The sequence below is a fragment of the Cupressus sempervirens genome, chromosome 11 (assembly GCF_028749045.1).
Source record: "Cupressus sempervirens isolate cs-2001-9-10 chromosome 11, ASM2874904v1, whole genome shotgun sequence".
Classification (NCBI taxonomy): Eukaryota; Viridiplantae; Streptophyta; class Pinopsida; order Cupressales; family Cupressaceae; genus Cupressus; species Cupressus sempervirens.
The window spans coordinates 18,825,682-18,852,489 of NC_143128.1; the positions used below are offsets into that span (position 1 = coordinate 18,825,682).

General features: G+C 38.2%; 1 protein-coding gene across 1 annotated transcript; it reads right to left on the reverse strand.

The window, feature by feature from the left end:
- Positions 1-6,300: 6,300 nt before the first annotated feature.
- Positions 6,301-26,144, reverse strand: LOC149528021 (ATP-dependent Clp protease adapter protein CLPS2, chloroplastic-like). Its single transcript, XM_089808999.1, has 4 exons — positions 25,666-26,144; positions 24,874-24,972; positions 23,683-23,792; positions 6,301-6,651 (listed from the first exon to the last, which is right to left on the reverse strand). The coding sequence occupies exons 1-4, from the start codon at positions 25,943-25,945 to the stop codon at positions 6,571-6,573; spliced, it is 570 nt and encodes a 189-aa protein (XP_089665125.1). The 5' UTR covers positions 25,946-26,144; the 3' UTR covers positions 6,301-6,570.
- Positions 26,145-26,808: the final 664 nt, after the last annotated feature.

Sequence of the window (26,808 nt, forward strand, 5' to 3'; positions counted from 1 at the left end):
GAATACTAATTTGAATGTAATGAATACTAATTTGAATGTACCACCATCAAGAGTAATGTGTATTTGTGTCTTTATCATCAATGGAAAAAACCAAGAGGGAAATAAGAGTCTCCCAAAATCACTTGGTCCTAGGCCAAGTTGCCCAAACTGATACGGTTCTAACCAAAATTTGCAAATTTATACCAATCCTTTACCTACCTATTCAACCAATGCAATTGAACAAAAATATTCTCAACATTTTTTAATTAACCCATACCCAAAACTAATCCATAGCCTAAACCTTGCATTGCATTTGACTCTAAGAAGGTAAAGCACCTAATGGTCCCTTTTATATTGTTCTAAAAATTAACAAATTCCCTCTTGTGGAGTGCTTATTGAGCCTACTTGCACTGTGAATGTTATAACTAAGGAACGTCTTTACAAATGACATTTCCCTCAAGACCCTCATGCAAGATTAGTCATGGTAGTTAAGAATTCTAATGAGTTTTCTTGTCCCACCCACGGTTTCATTACATTTATCATTGAAGTTGGTAAGAAATCCTTAGGTGTCTCCTTTTTCCTCGTACCAACTTCTAACCATTTTAAGTTATACTTTCCCTTCATTGGATTATGTCTATGAAATATAGTGTCTCTCTTTTCCATATGTGTCTGGAATTCCCCCATGATAGTGAAATCATCAATGATTAATCATAGTCTCTATCCACCTTTAGCAAGTTCAGAGAACTTTGACCTTGGCTTCTTTTAGCCTAGCATACTACAACCATTACAACCTCACCAAGATCATCTCTTCCTATCCTACCAAAAACTTAAAGTCAAAAATACATGTGAATCAAGCAACCCTAAAGATGCCCCATCTCCTTATATTGGACATGAACTCCTTCCTACACCTTCAATTCCTGCTATTTATACTTCACACCCACCTCCTATAAGTGTTATGCATCCTCTATCTATCAACCTAGTGAGGTCCCTTCTATCATTCCTCCTAAGAGAAAAAAGGAGCCATTTTTTATTGTTTTAAAGCCATCCTTCATATAAAATAAAAGCAATTGCAAGTATTGTGCTTTTGATCTTTGGCATAGATGTCGTGCTTGGGACTATGAGATTTCTTTAAAACATATTTCCTTCCCAAAACACCTTCTAATGCCTTGATTCCCTTTGACCAACCTATTCATAGCCCAAGGGAGGATGTTAATCTAAAGAAAACTAAATTTAATAAGGATGATGATATTTCTATTTGTATCAATGATCCCATTGTGATTAATTTAGATGAAGGTGATGCTCTTGATTGTTGAAGATTGTAGAACTGTGATAGAGATCTTTATCTTTGATTTTATGAAATAGAAATATGTTTGTTATGGCCATTATGTTTAGCAAACATAAATATTTTGTGATAATATTGTTTTATGAAAGAACATGTGTCATGCGTCATGCAAAGAGGCATGCATTTGAAATATGAAGGGTCTTGCATCTGGTATTTGAAGAGACACTTGTGTATAAGACAAAGAGTCTAAATTCAATTCATTTATATTATTGCCCTATTTATTATAAATCAATCAAGTGAAAGTCTTGTACTAGAATATTGTTATATGAAGAAAAGAGATATTTTCTTGGTGTGGTTGTGTTTGTCCCTTCTTGTGTCTTTTGTATCTATCTTGTTCTTCCGTATTTCAATTTATCTTTATTTCTGAGAAAAAAGTTAACATAGTATAAGAGCCTAATTTAGATAACAACAATATAAGAGCCTAGTTAGATAACAACAATTAAGGAAGGTGATAAGTAGGAGATAATTTCCACAATGAGTCAAATTGTGATATTGCTATCAGGATTTAACTGTGTGACTTTGAGTCAAACTCATTGACCCATGTTCCTCCTTTTCGAATGTTCATAAGGAATTTCTATAACTTCCCAAGATGTGCATCACAACTCTAATATCACCATCCCCAATCGATCCCAAAGAGAATGATTCAAAAAAATAAGTTACGAGAAAAAAAGATCTCATGAGAGTCACATTTTGAATCATAGCATAAGATCATAAACATCAACACTCTACTCTCAAACGATAAAGACCTTCCGTAATTGTGATATTGCTATCAAGATTTAACTATGTGATTTTGAGTCAAACTCATTGACCCATGTTTCATGAGTAGTGATTCAACATGAATCCATGTCTCATGATAATAAATGGAACACTTAGCACTCATCGGATCTAGGTGATGCCCAAGCATAACCTAGAGATGTTGCTCAAGCATCACCTAGGTGATGCTCAAGCATAAATGGAACACTTAGATGGATTCGTGTTGAATCACTACTCATGAAACATGGGTCAATGAGTTTGACTCAAAATCACATAGTTAAATCCTCATAGCAATATCACAATTAAGAAAGGTCTTTATCATTTGAGAGTAGAGTGTTGATGTTTATGATCTTATGCTATGATTCAAAATGTGATTCTCATGAGATCTTTTTTTCTCGTAACTTATTTTTTTGAATCATTCTCTGTGGGATCGATTGGGGATGGTGATATTAGAGTTGTGATGCACATCTTGGGAAGTTACAGAAATTCCTTATGAACATTCGAAAAGGAGGATTTTGGTATCTAATGATTTGATCAGGTAGATGAACCGTGTGGAATATATATTGTGAGCACAACTCATTGCTAAGAATCAAGTGATGTACCATATGAATCTGAGTGGCAGACGTTCTTTTTATTCATGGTGTTCCCCTCATTCTACCGTCTCTTGCCATTCCTCGCACCTTTGCATTCGACCAAACTTTTCCATAACTGGTCTTCACTAAAAAATTATTTGATGTTCAATTCTCGTTATTGTGTTGTGCCTGCTAGGATGACTCACTGGCTAGGACTTGCTTGTAGAATATGAATCTCATCCTATAAAGGAATCCACATCTCTGTTCTTATAGCCTCTGCCAGTGCAACAAAAGCAAATGACCTGATAGGGTCTCGTTTCTAAGCATGCAGTTACTGCGATGAAAGCAATGGTTCTAGGCATCGAGTTCAATACTCATGTGGCTAATATCATTGGACAAATTAGTTCTTTTCTTTGTGATTTGCTATGTATTTTCAGTTGATCTGTTCTGTGCACGTGATTATTATTCAAAAGGAATTCATATAAGAACAACGCTGTACTTTTTTTTTAGTGGTGTAGGCTGTTGACTTTCAGTGTAGGTTTTAATGGATTATTGTCAACATTATTAGTGTATATTTTGTACGTCTTCATCGTTGTATGCATGCAGAGCTACACTATGTGTGTAGAGTGTGTGTAGAGTTTGTTGAAATGAAGATTTTGCATTGTCGTTTTCCATTATTTGCAAGTACTTTTGGATTTGACTATGTGAAGTTTTTTAGTATCGGTGTTTTATATCACACTCTATGATTCATTTCTCTTTATGCTCTCTTATGCGTCGTCTTATCATGATGATGGATCACAGAGTGTGATTTGAAACATCAATGGCTAAAAACTTTACATGATCAAATCTAAAAGTGCTTGCAAATAATTATCATGGATCGTGGAAATTGGATGATATCACCCATCACAGGCCTCCAATGGGTGTAGGTGTTAAGGGTGGAGTTTGACACGGATCAGGGGTCCAGGTTGACAATGCCCTCGATCTCTTTTTAGGATCAAGGGTCATGGCACCCACAACACCCAAAAACTTGCACCTTAATGTAGGAAGGCTTCAATTTTAGGTTTTAAGGTTGGTAGGTGTTAACTCAATGACTTCAAATCCCAAATCCTAAAAGCTTAAAGATGCAATAAAAATTAAGAGAAAACAAGAAAAGAAAAGGAAATAGATGCCTTGTTACTTAGGCATCTGTCTAAGTATCAAGAATTTCCTCCTAGAACATCGATTAGCAAGGTCCTTGAGCAAGAGAAATCACAAAAAAACAAGAAGTGAAAAGCCAAAAAAGGGGGTTCCCTGCTTGACTAATTGGTGACTTGGAGTATGAGTTATGAGGCATAGCAGTTCCACATTGGGACAATTCCTTGTAAGGTACCTTCAACAACAACAATAATAAAATCTACATTTGTTCAATCATTCTTGTTAGTTTATTTTTAAAAAGAGTGCTAAGACATTTTGACCTCTTGCAAAGAAGAATATTTAAATAGATTTTAATGTCATTTTTCTTGTAAGTACATTTTAATGCCTTCATACTCTAAGATAAGATCTTTGTTTCTTGGATCACTTGAGGCTAACAACTCTAGGTTTTCTTTAGATCTAATTTCCCTAAGGATTGGTCTTTGAGCTTTAGCTTCTAACCTAACATCAATTGTTTTATTTTGTCCTTTTGTTTTTGCACACCTTTAGCTTTCAAATTTACGAGGATGAATAAATGAGAGAAAGACTCAAACTTGAGAAGTTACACCCTTCTTGCACCAATTAGATTCAAATTAAATTCCTTTCTTTTGCCAATATAAGAGAGGCACTGACTCAAATAACTATAGAAGTTGGTGAACGTTCTTCCTAGTCATCATTAGTTTAACTCCTCAATGCCCTTGGATGAGGGTGATTTAATAACCTTCACAAATTCTCAATGAGCGCTATCATCTTCAACAACAACAATAATAAAAGCTACATTTTTTCTCATTCTTGTTAGTTTATTAAAAACAAAGAGTGCTACAACATTTTGACCTCTTGCAAAGAAGAATATTTAGATAGATTCTAATGTCATTTTTCTTATAAGTACTATATATAACCCCTTCATATTCTAAGATAATATATTTGTTTCTTGGATCACTTGGAGGCTAACAACTCTAGGTTTTCTTTAGATCTAATTTCCCTAAGAATTGGTTTTTGAGCTTTGGTTTCTAACCTAACATCAACTGTTTTCTTTTTTCCTTTTGTTTTTGCAAACCTTTAGGTTTCAAATTTATGAGGATGAATGAAAGAAGAGAGAAGTCTCTAGCTAGAGAAGCTACATCCTTCTTGCATCCATTAGACTTCAAATCAAATTCCTTTCTTTTGCCAATATAAGAGAGGTACCGACTCAAATAACTAAAGAAGTGGGTGAACATTCTTCCTAGTCAACATTAGTTTAGCTCCTCAACACTCTTGTATGAGGATGATAATAACCTTCACAAATTCTCAGTGAGCACTATCATCTTCACCTAAGCTCAATTCAAGAGTAATAGTTTTTTCTTTAACTAATCGACAAATAGCATCTTTTTGAATAAATTTAAGATTCATCTTCTTTTAAACCAAGAAATAGTTTTATAGATCAAATTCCTTTTTTTGGTAAAGGATAAATATGTACTAGATGTCCAAACCTGGAGCATGTTTGACAATATACAAAGTCATTCTCATATTGAATGATTAATATCTAACAACCAAGCTCGAAATCCAAAGGAATGCAAGTTGGTAGCACTTTGTTCATAAAAACACTTAAACCCACTTTACATCTATAAATTACATTATCCACCATTGAAAATTTCCCAAAAAGAAATTAGCAATTCAAAAAGTGCTCTCATTATCACAATGCAAGGGGGAATCTAGGGAGTCTAATCCATATTGGTGCCATATAACAAAGGTTAAAATTAGGGCCCAAACTTCATTTCCACTAGCAGAATGAAGGGCTAGATTTTCCCAAATAACAAGGCTTATTGATCAAAATCCTATTGCAATTTCTACCTTAGGGAAAAAGGTTAAAAGAAACAAACTATTTCTTAACTATATCAATATTGTAATAACGATTGAAATGTTTTCAGAAACAATTCACTCCGATGAGAGGCCTTGGCAATAGCTTTATCAACAATCTTCAAATGACATACTATTAGAGGAAAGACTAGCAATATCCCCACAATTATTGGATAGATAGTTAAAGCTTCGAAATTTCAAAAGATTAGCCATGATTTGGAATTCCAAACTTTCCTCAAAAAGAAAATTTCTTCCTAACATACCCATCTTTAAAAGCAAGATGCGGACTACATGGTAAAAGAAGCCTATTAGACTAGAAAATGATCCCTTTTTTTATGAATAGCCTCTTTTTTATTAATTAAAATTATTAAAATAACATATTCATTGAAAAAAAATCGGAGATACAAGATCACCCCACAAAAATTCATACGCACCAATATCAGAAAGCTAAACACTTTTTGTATAACCATCTATTACCAAAATAAATTCTCGTGCAAATTTCTCCTACACAGTTCAAATTCTCTTTATGATAATTCAGCTCTAACCTTATATATAAGATTTTATAATATATATGATAAATGTTACATCAACATAGATGGGAAACGGAATGGAAATGCCAAATAAAATATTCAACTGCAAAAATGAGGCTAATCCTTAACGTGTACACTTTAAAATTGAATTGAATTCTGTTTGGCTAGTGCTATTGCTACTTTTCCAAGCTTACATCGCTCGATCCTTGCTCTTAGAAGTATTCGTCTATAAATCGAATCAATTAGAAACATGATATTTGCCAGACCATATCATCAATTCAAAGAATGTTTCTGGATGTAAAACCTCTTACACATTCTGATCCAGAAGTATTCTTGAAATCGAATCAAATTCGATCATTCAAAACTGAACTGCTTTCTGAATACAGTTTCATAGTACATCACCATCTGGTTCTATGGCAGATCGCAGCCCAGAACGGGCCATCATTTGAGCATAGAACTCTGCATGTTCCTGTTAAAAAAGAAATCATAATCAGAGGATTGTAAAGAGAAAATAATACAAATTCCAGTTGAGAGTATTAATGTGCATATACAGAAGCTTCTGTGCAGTAAAAATTGAAGTGACAAGGCAAATCGTAATAAGAGAATCCCAATAGCGCACACATTCCCATATCACTAGCAGATGAAACCAGGTGGTATATCAGAAACTAGCCCCTTCGCATGTTGGGGTGTTCTAACGTTGAGATATCGGCCACTTCATATTACAGAGAATTTTTATTTTTTTATTTATTCACACTCTTCCTAGTTTTCCTTGTTTATGTAGACAGAGACTCAAAACTTGGATATCATATGAGATGATGAAGTGTAATGCTGCCAACATATGCCCCTTTTGAAGATTGATGTGAGGATTGCTCTTCCAACAACACATGATACATCACTATTAAGAAGCAAAGGGCAACATTTCAATTTGTTTCATTCAGAATTCTTCTTAAATGGGCCTTTCTGTTGGAATATAGAGTCTAAAGGTTAGATGAACTTTTACCTCTCATCTCTTAGTTGCATAAGTTTATATAAACAGTTGTGTACATGCTGTCGATTGTAGTATTGATCTAATACTATTAAAGACATTTCTCTAATTTGAAAATAGATGTAGCCAAGTTTGGTGACTGTGTGCAAAAAGAGAGGTAAAAATTTATTAAGATAGAAAGGAATACAACAAGGAGAGCTCAACAAGGAGCTCGATCCTGAGCAACAAGATCATCAAATTCTTGCACCATCTCAAAGGACAGTTGCCCCCTATCCCTAATATTCCAACCCGGATCATGACTAGAAGCCCATTTGGCTAAACAATCAACAGTTCTATTCCATTCACGAGGAATATACATGAACCTAATGAACTGAAAAGAGGAAGAGAAGAAAAGAATCTGCTTAACAACAGTGGCCAGCTGCCAACTAACATCCACAAGCTCTTGCGAAGAAAGCATGTTCACCACCACCTGGGAATCCGACTCACAAATAATCTTACTCCATCCCCGCAAGCAACACTGTTCCACAGCATATAAAATAGCCTGAGCTTCCATGAGATTGTTAGTATAATCACCCTTATGAACTGAGAAGAAAAATTTAACATCCCCAGAACTACAACGAGCCACTCCGCCAATACCAGCCGGACCAAGATTCCCGCGGGAAGAACCATCAGTGTTAATTTTCAGAACTCCACAAGGAGGAGGAGTCCAGTGCCCATCCCGGTTAACCCAACCCTTCCTCTGATGGTGAAGCTGCCTGGACATAGAAAGAAACCTATGAGCTGCAACCCCATCCTGCAAATGAAAATTGAGGCGATTATAGATAGCAAGATCAACCGGATCCATAACCCCATCAAGCTCACACTTCACAAGAATAGTTTCCTGAAGAGAATGTGATATTTTCCACCAAAGATGCAAAACACCAAGCCGAACATCTTGGAATATGCGACGATTCCTCTCCAACCAGATATGCCAAAGCATGAAAGATGGGCCAGCAATCCAAGTAGCATGGAGAGAAGAAGACTTGGAGGGAGCACTACCCAAGCGGGCCCAGAACTCAGGCAAAGAGGAAGCATGCCGACAAGAGCAACCCCAAGCGCTCCACCAAAGGTGCCATATCTGAGTAGAATAGGAGCAATGGAAGAACAGATGGGAGACAGACTCCTCGCCATTACCACACAAAACACAATAAGAGGGGCCCTGAAATCCACGTTTACAAAGATTATCCCAAGTAAGACAACGGTTGTGAGCCACTAGCCACATGAAAAAATTGCACTTGGACCAAGAAACTTTATTCCAAACTTGCTTCCACCAAGGGACCTCAGCATCCCCAAATAATTGTCTAGTTATCTCCTGATACCCAGCAGAGACATGATATTTACCAGACAAAGTACCGCCCCAAGCCAAAACATTTGGACCAAGCAAAGAAGAACACTCTCTAGAGGCCAAAATTTGAGAAAGCTCCTGACGATCCATGTCTGTACCTCCAGGAGGCCAATCAAAGGAATGCTTCCATCTATAACCAACAACAGTCCCAATTGATAAGGAGTCTTGTAATGAGCCACTTTATCCCATCCAGCGGCAAGAAAAGAGTCACAAAGAGGCTGAAGATAAGGGTATATGGATAAAATGGAAGGGAATCCATCCCAAGCATCAGACCAAAACAAAGCCTGAGAACCTCCTTTACATATCCAGAACAGACCCCTCTTCACCAACATCGCACCTGTCTTCAAAGTATGCCAAACCATTGAGCCACGACCTTCAAGAGGAAGTGTAGAAACAAAGCAAGGATCAGCACCATGAAAATATTTATGAGTGATAATACAAGCCCAAAGTTGATGTTGTCCAGAGCACCATCGCCAATAAAGTTTAGCAGCCAAAGCTTGACTACTCAATAGAGTAGATCGAAAACCAAGACCACCCTCCTTTTTAGTGAAATAACCCCGACAGGTTATTGCCTCTTTAAACACCAAAATCTTAAACTTCAAGAGTTTGACATTTCGTCAAACAGTTAGCCAACAAGCTCTGATTTCACTGTAATGGCTTTTATACCACTGTAAGAGTCCTGCTGGCTCTCACTCTAGAGAGGTGTTGGATGAATGCTTTTTCATTTATTATTTGTATACAAGTACTTAAACAAATAACATGTAAATTAAGCAAACTGAGATCAATCCTTGAATTGCAATTATTGGTTATTACAACTATAGCTTATAACAAATAGCTAACTAGGCACCTGAAACGTTCATTGGTATTTGAGTTCCATGCCAACTCCGATTGTGGCAACCAAGGTTGCTAGCAGATGTCGGTGCTGGTAGTATGAGCCTAAATGCTAGACGTCTAGCCAAATTTGCACACCAAACTGGAAATGCTGACCCCCTGAATATGATAGTCTGAGCTAACTCTTCATCCGTAGTCTGGTCGATACTTCGTCTAGCTGTCTCAAGTATGAGACGAAATAACTCCCCCATGCCTTGATTGTTAATTTCGGGTCGGAAAGCCAAGTTACTGGTTCATGAGTGCTAGCAATGGAACAAATTATCTTCAAAGGAATCTCATGACTGGTGCGTGAGTTTGAACTATCATTTGTTCTGCCGGTAACAAGTTCCGACTTCGTCCTATTGCTATTGCCGTAGATTCAAAACTATACACTGGACATTATTTACTCCATATTTCGTCGCAGCTGCCGATGTATTGAAATCGCGATGTAATTGATATTTGTTTAGATGGTGCCCTCACTGCCCAGACGCCCCTGCAGTTGGGCCCGACTGTGGATCTTTTATGATGTTATCACTGTCTGACGTTTTGCCAAGGTTCGGATGGGAATGTCTGAACAATGTACATGCAATGCGCTGCTCGCGTGACACAGCTTGCCTGAAGTTATGTGTCCCTTCCTGCGATCTGCACTTAGTTAGCTGCGGAAGAGCAGTTTCTGAACAAAGTCGGGAACGGGGTCTGGACTAGCTGCCGGCCCATACAAATGCACCCCGACCCCCAATATAGTTATGTAGTAATTTAAAACTAGCTCTGGCCCGAAAATTTTCCCAAGTCCTGTGATATTCACTAATCCTTAAACAATGACGAAAAATGCATGAGGATTGTGAGTCATCGATACCACACCAAGACCGCGCCTTCCAGCCCGACTGCAGATTCCATACAAACCGTAATGAAATTCAATATATACTGTCGTCCTCCTGCTTTAAATCGGCAGTCTAGTCTATGCGATTTAATGTATCAAACGCCACCTTTAATTAAATTGCCTTCGGCTTGTCTTTAAGGCACAACACCCTTGTTGATATCCGCTAGCTATTGATCAAGCATGAAAGTCGTCTTCCGTTCTTTGATCCTTAAATGCCTATGCAATTTCTGATGTCGTCGGTAATGTATGAAACCCGCACATCAATGATAAGTATTAGAATCTGCTGGAGGGTGCTCGGCTTTTGAATTCGCTGAAAGGGTTTTTTAGGAAAATCGTAAGAGATGAGAAATCATACATATATTTCCAATCGTTGCTAATACGGATGGATTTTCTTCCTCAATCTTGGCTGACAAAGAACAAAGGCGATTCTATACTGCAGCTATCTCTATTCTACAAATAATTCACACAATGTTCCTCCCACGTTGGCCCTTGGCCACAGATTCTGCCCCGATGAAATGACTGTAACGTCACCTCCAATCTGCAATAATTCAGATGATATTTCACACCCTCAAAATTGCGCACCTATTGAGAGTTATCGTTCTCAATGGCCAACTGTGACAATTGCGAAAACCCTAGGTTCCACAATGCACCTGTGATTGAATCACAATCTAAAACCAAAAGGTAGATAAACAACTGCTTGATTCGAATGGAGCCCCGGGGTGCCTATTTATTCTTTTCTCTCCATCCTCTCCAGAGACTTCTAGAACATTTTTGATCTTATCCCTCAAGTGACTTTATTAAATATTTTTATAATCCAAGTCACTTTATTAAATATAAAGTTATCTTTTAATATTTATTCATTTAATTAAAATAATTAATTAGTCGTCCTTAAAATATTCATTATTTTGGACAACCAGATTAATTAAATTAATTAAATTGAACTGTCACCAAAAATTGGGGACATGACAGTCCACCCTTCCTGAAATTGCTTGTCCCCAAGCGATGGCTGAACCATAAACCAATCAGTATGCCTGGGTCCCAAATGTAAATCTGTATGTCATCCCAATCTTCGTCATACTCCCGTGGAGAAATCATCAATACCCGTATCTGAGAAACTGTACTCAACATCCAAACAACTGACAACTCTGATGAAATCATCTGAAAACCAACTGTAGATGTCAGTATAAGAAACCATTCTGCGGAACTCAAGCCAACTGAAACATCAATTCTATCAAAACTCAAGTCCCTGTCTAATTGACACCTGCACCCAACTGCACTATATATATGATAACAGCCATAGGTACTTGAATCACTGCCATCAAATCCAATCTCTGAAAAACTGCTCCGGGTGTGTCGATGCTGCAAGCTAAGTAACTTGCTACTACCAATTTTATTTTCAAAAGATGGTGCCAATCTATCCCTTAATGGATGGTAAGAAACTGGAGCCAATCTACATCTGCGTGAAATAAAATCTTCTATTTCTGTGTCAAAAGAAAAATGACAAGCATACCCTACCGCATAACGCCGATAAGGACCTCCAACCTCTGCTGCTGGCTCATCTTCACTAAATTGGGAATCAACAGATGGCTCCATTTTCTGACTCCGAGTGACTGTAGGCTGGATAGGATCCCATGCATTCTGCTCAACAAACCCTTCCTCGAGATCCCTGTGAGGTAGCATAGTAGCAAGGACCCCTATAATCTTCTCAACCAATCTGCAAATAACACTAGTATCTTGGATGAGAACACCTTCTGTCACTTTATGCGAGTCCAAATGAACACATGCACTATCCATCAAATACTCCATGAACGGTTCAGTAAAAATTATATGAGGAAACATTAACATACTCCCCTTTACACCACAACTGGTCCTCCTGTAAGGGTGGCATATTCAACTGTACCACACTATCAACTATCTAAGAAGAATCAATCTGGAAACTAGACTCTACCGGTATCCCGAACTCATTAGAACCAGCTACTACCAAATCCTGAATATGTGTGTCAGCCTCAACAATATGCTCCTTAGTAGCAACTGTGGAAGTGTACTTACCATCGTCCACCTCAATAGTCAAATGAACTGGGTCTGGGGCTGGTCTTGACCGCAAATGCTCCAACTCCACGGTCACCTCCTTCAATTGAAACTGCGACTTCTGTAGATCCCGCCGTGTATCCTCTAAAGCCTCAGTAGTCGCTATGAGCTCCTGGGAAAGCTCACTCACCTCCTCTTCACGATCCAAGAGTGCCTCATAGGCTGTACTCCCCCACTCAACCAGGTGATCACGGTCGGCTACCAATCGTAAGTAATCCTGCTTCAAAATCCGAACAGCTTCACGCAAGGCATGAATCTCTGCCAAAGAAAAGTAACCACCGTTGGACTCATCCATCATAGAAGTACCCCAACCAGTGACGGCCAACAACTGATGAGCAGTATCAAAATGCTCACAAGCGATAACAATGTCTTGCTCACTAACTTTCAACTGGCTAGTCACACGATGGCTCTGGCTGGACTGTCTCCTACAAGCCTCTTCTAGTGCTTGGTCTAAAGGAGTATCCTCATTATTATCATCCATATCTCGCGAATCATCTCCAAGGTCCATATCAATATCCAGAGTGTCAAAACCTGTAGTACTGCTGTCTAATTCCTCTGTACCCAAAGAATTTGTCAAAGAAGCTGAATCTTCAAAATTGTCCATTTCATCCTCCTGGATATCATCAAGGCCAAAAAGATCCTGGGACTCATCTGGACACGCTGCCAAATATGAAAAATCTTCAACACTTTTCAGCAAGAATGGTCGACTGGAAATATGAACCAAACCCAACAACGGTGTATAAAGACTAATACCAACATCGGACAAACTGCTGGCACAAGGAAAGACAACACCGTGTATTCTGCTAATCAAATCCATGATAGCATCCAAGCAATTATTGCTACCATTAAAACATCTCCAGTTAATTGAATCCCAAATGTTGCTGAAACATTCTCGAGTCCATATCCGTAAACAAGAAACAACTGGTAACTCAAGCAGACTCCTTACCTGAGTAATGTGACCAATACCAACTAACTTCACATACCTGTCTGCCATTGTCCTTGTATCCTAGATGTGAATGCAAGATGAACTCGTAACATTATCAGCTACCACATATGATCCGTCAAATGTAGAAAGCTGAGTGTTAGATGTGCCAGATGAAATTAAACTTAGCTCCATGCCATGCTCATTCGCATGTCTCTCCCAGTCCTGTAAAGCCAAAGTTGCTCGGGTGTCCTCAAGCTCGCGAGAAAGCTTGACAACCTCCTCCTCCTTCCTCCTCAAGGCATCTGAATAGTCTTTGGCAAGGCTTAGAAGATGGTCACGATCTGATAGAAGATGTAAATAGCTCAACTTCGTCGTTCCCCTTCCTTCACCAATTGCATGTAAGTCACAACAAGAAGATTTTGCCTGAACTCCCTTATGTCTTCCTTGTAACTGAATCATCTGGATGTGCTCTTCTAACATCTCCCGCATCCTGTCATGATGAGATAAAGAAGCCACAATACTATCTTTGCTTACCTTCAGCTGGCTGGACAAATCATGTGAAGTACTACCAGTTTCATCCTTATGTGACAAAGCATCTAACTGAGCCTGGTACTCTCTCTTAGCAAAATCATGGATACTCAGTGTTTGCTCATCTCTACCTAGTATCTTACCATCAACATCCTCATCATCATCTGAACTCGCCTCACTGTAATCATTGCCTGTCGGAACCAAACTACCCTGAGTACCTGAAACATCACCCTTGGGAAACCCGTATTCAATTGTCTCAACTTGAGTATCAAGTTTACAGTTACTATCCATCAGCGTAATATCCTTCACCACTTCTTCCTGTGACCGAACTGAAACCTCTGATCAGTTGCACACTTGTTTCTCGAACTCCTCATTAAGGTTCCTAGTAACATCGCCCACTGTATCAGCTAGTGCTTTGCGAGAAGATTTGACAAAACGGAATCCAGTTGATTTATTCACCTTAGCTGGGTCAGACAGCCTGTCAATCATACGGTGGTGCTTAACCAACAGTTCAGACATGTTATGTCTGATTTTTCTGAGCTCATCCTGAATGCCTGAATAGTCCTCCTTTCCACAATTCCGACTCTGAATACTATGTCTATTACTTGTCCAAGATTGTGTCCTCGGAGACTTTGTGCTGTACCTGTCCATCTTGGTTGAAGTAGAGTGTTGATCACTCATGTAATTCGGTTCTCACCCCACAGGATGGCAAGAAAACCGCTCTGATACCACTGAAATAACCCCAACAGGTTATTGCCTCTTTAAACACCAAAATCTTAAACTTCAAGAGTTTGACATTTCGTCAAACAATTAGCCAACAAGCTCTGATTTCACTGTAATGGCTTTTATACCACTGTAAGAGTCCTGCTGGCTCTCACTCTAGAGAGGTGTTGGATGAATGCTTTTTCATTTATTATTTGTATACAAGTACTTAAACAAATAACATGTAAATTAAGCAAACTGAGATCAATCCTTGAATTGCAATTATTGGTTATTACAACTATAGCTTATAACAAATAGCTAACTAGGCACCTGAAACGTTCGTTGGTATTTGAGTTCCATGCCAACTCCGATTGTGGCAACCAAGGTTGCTAGCAGATGTCGGTGCTGGTAGTATGAGCCTAAATGCTAGACGTCTAGCCAAATTTGCACACCAAACTGGAAATGCTGACCCCCTGAATATGATAGTCTGAGCTAACTCTTCATCCGTAGTCTGGTCGATACTTCGTCTAGCTGTCTCAAGTATGAGACGGAATAACTCCCCCGTGCCTTGATTGTTAATTTCGGGTCAGAAAGCCAAGTTACTGGTTCATGAGTGCTAGCAATGGAACAAATTATCTTCAAAGGAATCCCATGACTGGTGCGTGAGTTCGAACTATCATTTGTTCTGCCGGTAACAAGTTCCGACTTCGTCCTATTGCTATTGCCGTAGATTCAAAACTATACACTGGACATTATTTACTCCATATTTCGTCACGGCTGCCGATGTATTGAAATCGCGATGTAATTGATATTTGTTTAGATGGTGCCCTCACTGCCCAGACGCTCCTGCAGTTGGGCCCGACTGTGGATCTTTTATGATGTTATCACTGTCTGACGTTTTGCCAAGGTTTGGATGCGGATGTCTGAACAATGTACATGCAATGCGCTGCTCGCGTGACAGAGCTTGCCTGAAGTTATGTGTCCCTTCCTGCGATCTGCACTTAGTTAGCTGCGGAAGAGCAGTTTCTGAACAGAGTCGGGAACGGGGTCTGGACTAGCTGCCGGCCCATACAAATGCACCTCGACCCCCAATATAGTTATGTAGTAATTTAACCCTAGCTCTGGCCCGAAAATTTTCCCAAGTCCTGTGATATTCACTAATCCTTAAACAATGACGAAAAATGCATGAGGATTGTGAGTCATCGATACCACACCAAGACCGCGCCTTCCTGCCCGACTGCAGATTCCATACAAACCGTAATGAAATTCAATATATACTGTCGTCCTCCTGCTTTAAATCGGCAGTCTAGTCTATGCGATTTAATGTATCAAACGCCACCTTTAATTAAATTGCCTTCGGCTTGTCTTTGAGGCACAACACCCTTGTTGATATCCGTTGGCTATTGATCAAGCATGAAAGTCGTCTTCCGTTCTTTGATCCTTAAATGCCTATGCAATTTCTGATGTCGTCGGTAATGTATGAAACTCGCACATCGATGATAAGTATTAGAATCTGCTGGAGGGTGCTCGGCTTTTGAATTCGCTGAAAGGGTTTTTTAGGAAAATCGTAAGAGATGAGAAATCATACATATATTTCCAATCGTTGCTAATACAGATGGATTTTCTTCCTCAATCTTGGCTGACAAAGAACAAAGGCGATTCTATACTGCAGCTATCTCTATTCTACAAATAATTCACACAATGTTCCTCCCACGTTGGCCCTTGGCCACAGATTCTGCCCCGATGAAATGACTGTAACGTCACCTCCAATCTGCAATAATTCAGATGATATTTCACACCCTCAAAATTGCGCACCTATTGAGAGTTATCGTTCTCAATGGCCAACTGTGACAATTGCGAAAACCCTAGGTTCCACAATGCACCTGTGATTGAATCACAATCTGAAACCAAAAGGTAGATAAACAACTGCTTGATTCGAATGGAGCCCCGGGGTGCCTATTTATTCTTTTCTCTCCATCCTCTCCAGAGACTTCTAGAACATTTTTGATCTTATCCCTCAAGTGACTTTATTAAATATTTTTATAATCCAAGTCACTTTATTAAATATAAAGTTATCTTTTAATATTTATTCATTTAATTAAAATAATTAATTAGTCGTCCTTAAAATATTCATTATTTTGGACAACCAGATTAATTAAATTAATTAAATTGAACTGTCACCAAAAATTGGGGACATGACATTTAGGCCTACAAACAGTTGCCCAATTAACCAAGCTCCATTTAGTACTACGCAAATTACCACTCCAAAGGAATTGTCGAGAAAGAGCATCAAATTCCTTGAGAAAGTAAATAGGTGCAGCATGAACCATGCTTCTATAAGTAGGAAGAGCTTGGATAACAGCTTGAAGAAGAGTAACCCGGGCAGCAATAGAAAGCCATCTATGAGTCCAATGATTTACCTTATCCTGAAGCTTGGTAATCAAATTTTGCCAGAAGAGACGTGGCTGCCTGGAAATAGCAATAGGAATGCCAAGATAAGTCAAAGGAAGTGAACCTATCTGAAACCGTAGGATACCAACAATCCTGTGTTGAATAGAATCAGGAGAGTTAAAAAAGTAAATGAAAGATTTGTGCTCATTAACTTTCTGGCCTGAAGCTGCCAAATAAACGTCCAAAGCATGTCGAAAGGCTTCAGCTTCCTTGATCCTAGCAAGACCGGCAAGAGTAGAATCATCAACAAATTGAAGATGGGAAAGAGAAGGTAAGCCATTACCCCACCGCCAGCCTTGAATAGAATTCTGGGACACCTGATGCTTAATGAATCTGCCCAAGCCTTCAGCCATGATGATGAATAGATATGGGGAGAGAGGGTCACCCTGGCGGAGGCCTCTAGAAGCACCAAATAGTTGTGAAGGTTGACCATTAATAAGAACAGAAAAAGAGGCAGAAGTAACACAACTCATAATCCAACTCACCCAGTTAGAGCTAAATCCAAAAGAAAGAAGAATACTCCTTAGGAAGCTCCATTTAACTCTATCGTAGGCCTTAGCCATATCCAGCTTAACAAACATGGCTCTCTCCCTTGAAGTAGCCATAGAGTGAATAGCCTCAGTAGCAATAACCACCCCATCCAAAATTTGTCTGCCAGCAACAAAACCACCTTGTTCTTCTGAGATAATAATGGGAAGCCACCTTTTCAGTCTCTCAGCAATCAGCTTAGTAATAACTTTGTAAACCACATTACATAAGGCAATTGGTCTAAAAAACTCCAATTGATTAGCACCCTCTCTCTTAGGAATAAGAGTCAAGAATGTAGAGTTCAAAGCTCGAAGCATCTGCTTGCTAGCATAGGATTCTTTAACCACCTCCCACAAATCATGATTAATGATGTCCCAAAATTCCTGAAAGAATTCAACTGGAAAGCCATCAGGACCATGGGTCTTCCCCTTAGGCATGCCAAAGACCACCTCCTCCAGCTCTTCCAAAGAGATAGGATGCATGAGATAATCATTCATTTCCTGAGTGATAAGGGAAGGAATACAGGACAAAATAATATTTTCTTCATTATCAGCAGGAGGAGAGTCCTCAGAGAAGAGGGTAGAGAAGTATGAAATAGCCTCCTGGAACAAAGCTGGCAAGGAATTCAGTTGGATACCTTGAGAATTAACCAAAGAAGAGATAGTGCTCTGATTCCGGCGAGATTGCACTGTTTTATGGAAAAAGGTAGTGTTTCGATCACCTTCCTGGAGCCAATCAACTCGAGCCTTTTGCTTCCAAAAAATTTCCTCTCGAAGTTCCCATTCTTCTAGAGCTCTAGAAGCAAGGGATTCAGCCTGGCCAAGATCCTCTGAGAAACCTCGATCTCTAATCTCCCTTGTGATGACATCAAGATTTTCTTGAGCAAGCCTCTTCATAAAGTGAAGGTTCCCAAAGCATTCCCTATTCCATATCTTGAGCTTCCTTTTAACATATTGAAGCCTTTTAGAAAATGAGAACATTGCAGTACCATATGCAGGAGCACCATCTTTCCACCAACAAAAAACAAAATCATGAAGAGAGGAGTCACAAAGCAACATCAACTGGAACTTAAAAGGAGGATGCTTCGGAATATAAGCCCCTATAGCGGAAAATTTGATTGGCCAATGATCTAAACCCCTCCAATCAAGGATTTCTGAAGAGATAGTAAGGGTGCCACTAAGCCAGAAGCAAGAAACAAGAAATCTATCCAGACGTTCTGAGATAGTAGCAACACCAGTCCTGCGATTATTCCAGGTATAGAGGCCATTAGAAGGCTTAACATCAGAGAGATGCAAAAGAGATATGTGTTGCCGAAGAAGAGCAGAAGAAGGCCCCAATCTAGCCAAACCACCATGCTTCTCTTCCAGACTTAAAACTGAATTGAAGTCCCCTGTTAACACCCAAGGATGATAAGGATGACAATTTCTAACATATTGAATATGTTCCCAAAGTTCCTCCTTTCCCACAAGATCAACAGGTGCATACACATTAGTAACCATGATTACCTCTCCTGAGTCTAGAGCAGAAGCTACCATAGAGAGAGCTGAGCGAGAAGACATCCAGCCAAGAGGAGAAATTTTTTGAGGATCCCAAAATATAGCTAAACCACCAGCACTGCCTGTTGCCCCAACACACTGGCATTGGCCACGAGACCAAATACTAGAGGCATGTTGGACCATAGACTCCACAGAGAGCTTAGTCTCTTGGATACAAAAAACATCAGGACTATGATCAACCACCAAGTTATGAATAGCCTATTGTCTAGGGATGCTATTCAACCCCCTTACATTCCATGAGAGAATAATCATCATTGGGTAGAATTGGGAAAATGAGAATCCAAAGGTTTCACTGAACCAGACTCAATCAATATATCTCCTGTGAGTTTAATCTTCTCTTGGTCTGTTTTGCGCCCACTCCTTAAAGGGGGAGTAGAAGAAGCCCACTTAAAGGGTCGAGGCAGCAACCCCAAGGGCAGAGGAGATCCCTTGCCCTTACCTGATGGTAGCACATCCTTAACCAAGTCAGCCAAAACAACATCATTATCTTCCAACACTGCAGGAGTCACCAGAGCCTCTGTCACAGGAGCTACAGGAACCTCACAGTTCTGATATACTACAACTTGAGATGCCCCACAAGCATCATTAGGAACAGATCTCTCATCTGGGCAAACTGGATCAAAAGAGATAGGAGGAATACCCTCCTCTAGAACCATACTATCCAGCACCTCAAAGCGGTTAAAACCTGAATCAGATAATCTTTCTTTCAAAGGCCTCTTTTGACTACGTCCCTTAGCTCGAGGGCGAACAGGGGTAAATCCATCCTTATCCTGCATTTGAGCCTTACCCTTACCTGTAGCATCTTGTGGATTCATCCCCTTGGTAGTATTAATCATTTGAGATTGTCCTTTCCCTGTAGTATCTGCCAAACCACCAGCATTGCCAGCTGTAGAACGATCCACTCCTTTGAAACTCGAGTTATGGGGGCACTGCCGCAGTAAATGACCATACTCATGACAAATCCGGTAACGGAAAGGGAGGGATTCATAATCTAACTGCTGCACCCAAGAAGAATCCCCCAGACAAATTTTCAAAGAATCTTGTAATGGGTTATTCAAATTAATTTCAACACAAATTCTAGCATAAGAAATAACCTTTTTATCGAGGGATTGATGTGCGATCGCAGCCGGCTTCCCCAACAAAGCAGCAATTTGTCGAAGGATGTCTTCACGCCAAAATTCCAAGGGAAGACGAGGCAAGCGAACCCAAACTGGCACTGTTGAAGGGAGATCCTCAGCAGAATTAAAACCTGAATGCCAAGGTTTGACAAATAACCCCACATGGTTGTAGAAATAAGGGCCTCCTTCAAAAACACGATCACGATCAGACATGCAAGAGAATACAACAAAAAAATAACTATTCCCTGCCAACATAATCTCCATATCGCCTTCCACCTGCCCAGAGCGGCGGATCCATGCCTCAAGAGCGGATAGGGAAATCCGGATTCCAAGAAATTTGCATATCAAAGCATGCTTGGTCCAATAATCAATGTCCTCCATTACAGCCGTTGGAGGAATAACCAGAACAGGGCGATCATGGCTACGCGGAAAACAACCATTAACATTTTTCAGCTTGGAGCTCTCCCCTGAATAAAACGATTCAGATCGCATTGCATGCATAGTTGGAGAAGAACCTGTTCTCACCAACGGAGAAGAAATCCCAGGCCCTGCCATGCAAACAATAGAACCCCAATACAAAATTGGCTGCAGAAGATCTCCAAAAACACCGACACAAATTATGTCCAGTAGCTAGCAATCCAAACAGAACAGAAAAATAGTAAAGAAAAATAGTAAAGATCAAACACCAAGAACAAGCTAGGGGAAAAACCCTAGCCCAGCCGGCAGCCAACGCTTCTCCACATCTTCCAGCCAACGCTCATTCTCCCGCTCATCAACTTTGATACCAAGGGCATAGGTTTGTGTGTGAGTGTTCACCAAGTTTGGTGACTGATTATAATTTGTTGTGTTGTGTATTTTTCATCTTTATTTTCTTATGATTGTTTCGTATATGTTCATTAGTTTTATCTGTTCATTATTCAATAACTGGTATCAGAGCTTATTTGGAGTCGACAAGCATATATGGAAGATTGTGATGTTTTTGTTTGAGCTAGAATAAAAATCACAGCAAATGTTTGGAAGCTCGATATGAGAGTATCATTTCATACTACTACATATAAGAAGTTTTTCAAAACTTTTCGAAGTGGTAATTTTGATAATACTTTTTAATCAAATAATAAATCTCTTAATATTATTAGAAAAGGAAATGTTTTGATAAAACTAACAGATGGAAATAGTTGACTGCTACGAGATGTTCAATATATCTCTCAATTGAAAAAAATTCAATTTTAATTGGACAACTAACCTCTCAAGAATGAAACGGCAGGTTTGAATCAAATAACTGAAAGTTGAGGAAAGGAATTTGAGTGATTGCAAAAGAAAGTAACTGCAAGAAATTCAATTTTAGTTGGACAATTGACCTCTCAAAGAATGTAATGGCAGATTTGAATCAAATAACTGAAAGTTGAGGAAAGGAATTTTAGAGATTGCAAAAGAAAGCAAATTGAATAATTTATATATGTTAAAGAGTGACAATTAAGGGAAAGCAATGATAGCAATTCTTAATAGCAGCTCTAAGCTTTGGCTCAAAATTTCTGAAAAAATCACCTCAGCAAGAAATAAGAAAGGAGCAAAATAAACATATGGGAAGAAATTGGAAAGTAGACATTAGAAATTATGATTTTGAAAATTTAGATTGTAATTTTACATATAAGTAAAAGGAGTGGAGTAGTGTCTAGTGAAAAGACATTGTTGTTGTTGAATGTAAAATTTCACCGATAGAAATAAATAAAGCTCTTGATAGGTACTTCATCATCAAAATTGATGAAATGGAAATAGATGAAGCAGATTGTTTGGATCAGGGCAGCGATTGGCCAAAAGCTTGGAGCTTCTATGGAAAATGACAAGGTAAAAACGGGCTTGGACGCAAAGGAAGATGAGGCCACCAAAGATGAGCTTAGCATGTTGCATGTTGCGTAACATGAGCTGGCAAGAAGGCTCAGGACTTGGGAAGGATGGAACTGGCATTGTGGGGCCTGTAGAAGCACAAGTTACAGAAGAGGAGGCTGGTCGTGCTATTCAAATATAATAGACAGTTGATCTTCAATTTGAGAGTCATGCTGAAGAAGCTAATAATTGGATGGTTTAAACATCATATATATTAAGACTTGATTCTTAAGTTAAAAGTGTTAAATAGTCAAAATTGACTTATTTTTCTAAACTTAATTTCTTCCTTAATATATGATGTTTAAGAATGACGACTACTGATAAATTTTGTTTGAATATTAGCTATTCAAAGGACCAACCTTCGCAAGGCTATGTATTGACACTGTATTGAATGGCCTTTTAGACTTTGCAAAAAAGTTTTTTTTGATATTAAGATTAAACCAACAGATGATCTTACTCTAGTGGAAACAAGGATGTCAGGTTCTATGCTCGCAAAGACTTATCAGGCAGCCCAATTACAAATTTCTATTTAGACCCATATTTGAGGACCTCAGAAAAACGAGGCGGTGCATCGATGAATGAAGTTTTAGGCCGAAGTCGCATCATTGTACAAGATGGCAGTTTACGAAGGTTACCAATAGCACACATGGTTTGCAATCAAACTCCGTCTATTAAAGATGATTAGAGCCTAATGACTTTGAGAGAAGTTGAGATTGTATTTCATGAATTTGAGCGTGCTCTACAACACACGTCTTCCAGACAAGTTTAAGAGTTAGTAGCAAGCATTCGAAACGTAGAGAAGTGGACTAAAGGAGCGAGTCATTGTATTGTGTTCAATTGTTTTTTGTGGGTGGAGGAATGTATTTGGTATTTCGTTTGCGTTTGTAGAAGATGTTCGTCTGTCCTTGAATAAAACTTTATTAAGTTAAAATTTAATTTTCTCTGGGTCTAGTTATAATGTAATATTAAATGTAAAATTATAGGGAATATCATTATTTTTAATTAGATAAATTAAATTTCAAGTGGGAGATTGTAAGAATAGAAATCACCTCTCTTCCATCTTCCATCTTTTCATTTAGTAGCTGTATAAAATCATATAAATAATTGTACATGTCATAGATTGTAAACTGGTGTAGCGCTAATAAAAATATTTCACTTTTGAAAATGGATGTAATCAGATATGATGAACCACTAGAATTTGTTGTGTTATATTTTGTATTTCTATTTTTGTATTATTGTTTCATATATGTTTATTAGTTTATCTTTGCATTTGTAACCCAGCACTTTGGTCTATTGGTAGAGTTGAAAGGTTCTTAATGAGCTCACTAGAAATCAAGGTTCACTAAGTGTAAGCCTATGATGTTGAAATAAGAGATGAAGTCAGAATCATGCACTAGACAAATTCAACACAATGAATTCCCCTCAATCCATAGCTCTTAGCTGAAGAAATACAGACTAAAAGTCCGTACTCCTACATCCAATAACTAAAATAATTTTATAAATGAGCTTCATTTAAAAACCATCTATGAAAAAAAAGTAAAATCCACTCATAAAATCATTTCCTACAGAAATGCAACAAAACATAATGCCATTTCAAATACCTTAACAGCAACAGTCACAAGGCTCTCTCCTATTTTTCTTGATTCATGAAAACATTTCTTTGCTTCCTCAGCAGTAACCGTTGGCACTACTTTGGGCAAAACTGCAGCCACTGCATGGTAATACAAATTAAATTTCATATCCTTAATTGAGAAAAAGAATGTCCATGCAAATAAAAAGAGTCAATAAAACAAAATCATTATTCAAAAAAATCTAATTACAGTCTCTTCAACAGCTATAAGATAAATTTTAAGAATACAGCTGTTAATTTGTCTTCATATAAATGGTAATGTTTTACTTTTTTCAATTTTCAAAAAACTGAAGATAAATATTCAACTAGTTTAGATATTTATTTTAAGAAGCTTTGGAGATAATTGTGTCTATTCTTGCATTAATGTTTTATATTATATTCTGTGATCTATCATTAGCATAATAGAATTACAGAATATAATCTGAAGTATTAAGAAAAAAAAATATACAATTAAATTTAAAAATTCTCAAAATAACTTATTATTATAAATAATAGAAATTGAACTTAGTTTGATCCATATATGCATATAACAGAAACTAGCAGGTCAGCTAAATCTAATGCTGTGATCCTGCTAAAAAAGAAAACCACTAATTCATTGTCATGATTGCTATATAGTGACTCTTAAAAGAAATTAGGAAGATGCATTTATATTGGAAAAAGATGAACATCGAACTTCAAGGATCGTCCCTCAATCATCACATAGCAAGAATGAACCTTAAATGCATGCCCGAGGCATGGATTAACATGCATGGCTTCTTCGAAGACTTGCTCGAAACATCCATGATCAGGATAATAAAATTTTATTTTACGGCTTCATTGTTTTGAGTGATCATAGTTGGAATAACTTGTCCCAGAAGAACATCAGAATCATTAAAAAATGCAAAGAAAGAAAAAAGAACCCAAATTGGGAGATAGAAAAATCCTGATAAACATTTTGGTGCACACATAAGCAAGCTTGATTTTGGTCTTTATAGTTTTCTTCAAATCAAATTTATTGAAACCAGGTGCACTAAGCTTTTACTTGAATAAGTTCTTCATTTATAGAAAACACAATACAACCAAAAAAATGTAGAGTTCCTTCGAACATCCTTAAAGTGGATTTTTTAAAAGATAAGCCTCAAAATTCATATAGACTTGAAATAAATGAGAACATTTTACTTTCCTTGTTTTTCAGTATGTCGTTCATGATCAAGCAAAAGGACCTTGTATCTCTCGCCTCCTCCAGAACCCCTAGTGTCGCTTACTCTTCCGCTTTGTCCACCTGAAGGTATTACAACACATCAATACCATATGGAGAAACCAAATCCTTCAAAAAGCCGTACTGATTTTTAATTTAAAACAAGTGCCGTGAGGTCACAGGTTCGAATCCAGAGGATGGAATCTAGAGATGGTAATGCTGAAGACTTTACTTGAAAAGAAAGGGAAAAGGAAAGAAAAACCCTTGGAATAGAGAAGGAAATTCCCATCCACCACAAGTAATGTCTAGCCTGATCAGCATCCAAACAACTCCCACCACCTATACAATGCATATGTGTAGGGCAATGGGAGATTGCTTGTCAAGATTTGATTTCTTCGAAACCTAGCAGTAGGAATTTGAGCAAAATGAAAAGAAACTCAATTGCGGGCTTCTAAAATATGGTTCTCCGATGCCAATTTAGCACCTAGCTAGGCCATGACGTAAATTTGATAAAACAAATAAATCGGTACTAGTTTTCATTGTTACTGATTGACCATAAATAATTACAGACAACACTTCACAGCACTTAGATTGGAATTTCTGGATTTGACGGAAAAATACTACAGGTCAAATCTTCACGCTAGAGGAATCTTATGTGTCTGATTTCACAGCAATACAAAACGTGATCTCTAAACCCTTCCATTAAGTCCTGCGGCGTCTAATTCAACTACCATAAAGCATTTGAAAAACAAAAATTTCTTCAAGGAAAAAACTTACCTGCGTCAGGTTCAAGTAATGGAACAGGAGCAGGGATTAGCGGGAAAACTATGTCCCTTTCAAGTAAACCAGCTCCTCCGCCTCCTCTGTCCTCACCCTCTTCAAGCCTTATACTCATACTTACATGCGAATATACTTGCCCCCTATTACGACCAAATTTTATCTTCCGCTTATTTAAGCTCGGAATTGAAGATTTCAAGGACTTGTGGCAGTGAGCTGAGGTCTGGGGATTTACAATTGAGAAGTTCGATTGTATACAGAACGAGGCAAATGCTGCCATTGTTTTTTAACGAAGGTTTAAGACGTTTCCAATGATTCCGTTTTTTAGCAGCTGTATGTTTGAAAAAGTGGGTGTGTGAAATTTAGAGAACCTGCGCGCGATATGTTTGACAAAATGTCTACTGAAGGCGGAGAAAACTTGAAGGCGATAAGTTGGGTTAAATGTGTGCCAGAAATTTAGAGAGATCGATCTGCGTGGCAAAACGCTTACGAGAAACAAAATATTTTATGTACCTTTTTTTGAAAAAATATTATGTGGTTTGTATAAGACTATGGCTATAGTCTACACTCTAGAAGCCTCCAAAACATATTAGGTGAACTATGGTCGTTTGTTAGAAATTTTGCTAGAATCTTCTCTTTATCTTTGGGATGCACTATAAATTAAGGGCTGCTTAAACTTATTTTTAAATCCTGGGGTGATCTTTGTTTCGATCTTCTTTTTTTTTTTGAATATGTAATTTTATTGTATTTATTTTAATATAAGGAAGGGATTATTCATCAACAAAAGGGCTGATTAAACTTATTTTTAAAGCCAAAGATGAAGATATTGTGAATGGATGGAGATCCATAACTCTTCTCAATACTTCTTACAAAATTATTGCTAAAGCCTTAGTATGAAGAATTAAGTATATTGTCCAAGATATTGTTCACCCAAAACAAATTGGGTTTCTAAGAGGGATATTTATTCTAGATAACCTTGTCCTTGCTTGGGAGACAACCAAATGGGCCTAGCAATCTACTCAAGATGCTCTCATTATCAAGTTGGAATTTGACAAAGCCTATGATCATATTCATTGGTCCTTTATTCTTAAAATATTATCTTGGCTTGGCTTTGGCTTTAATGCTAGAGTGCTTGTTAATGGT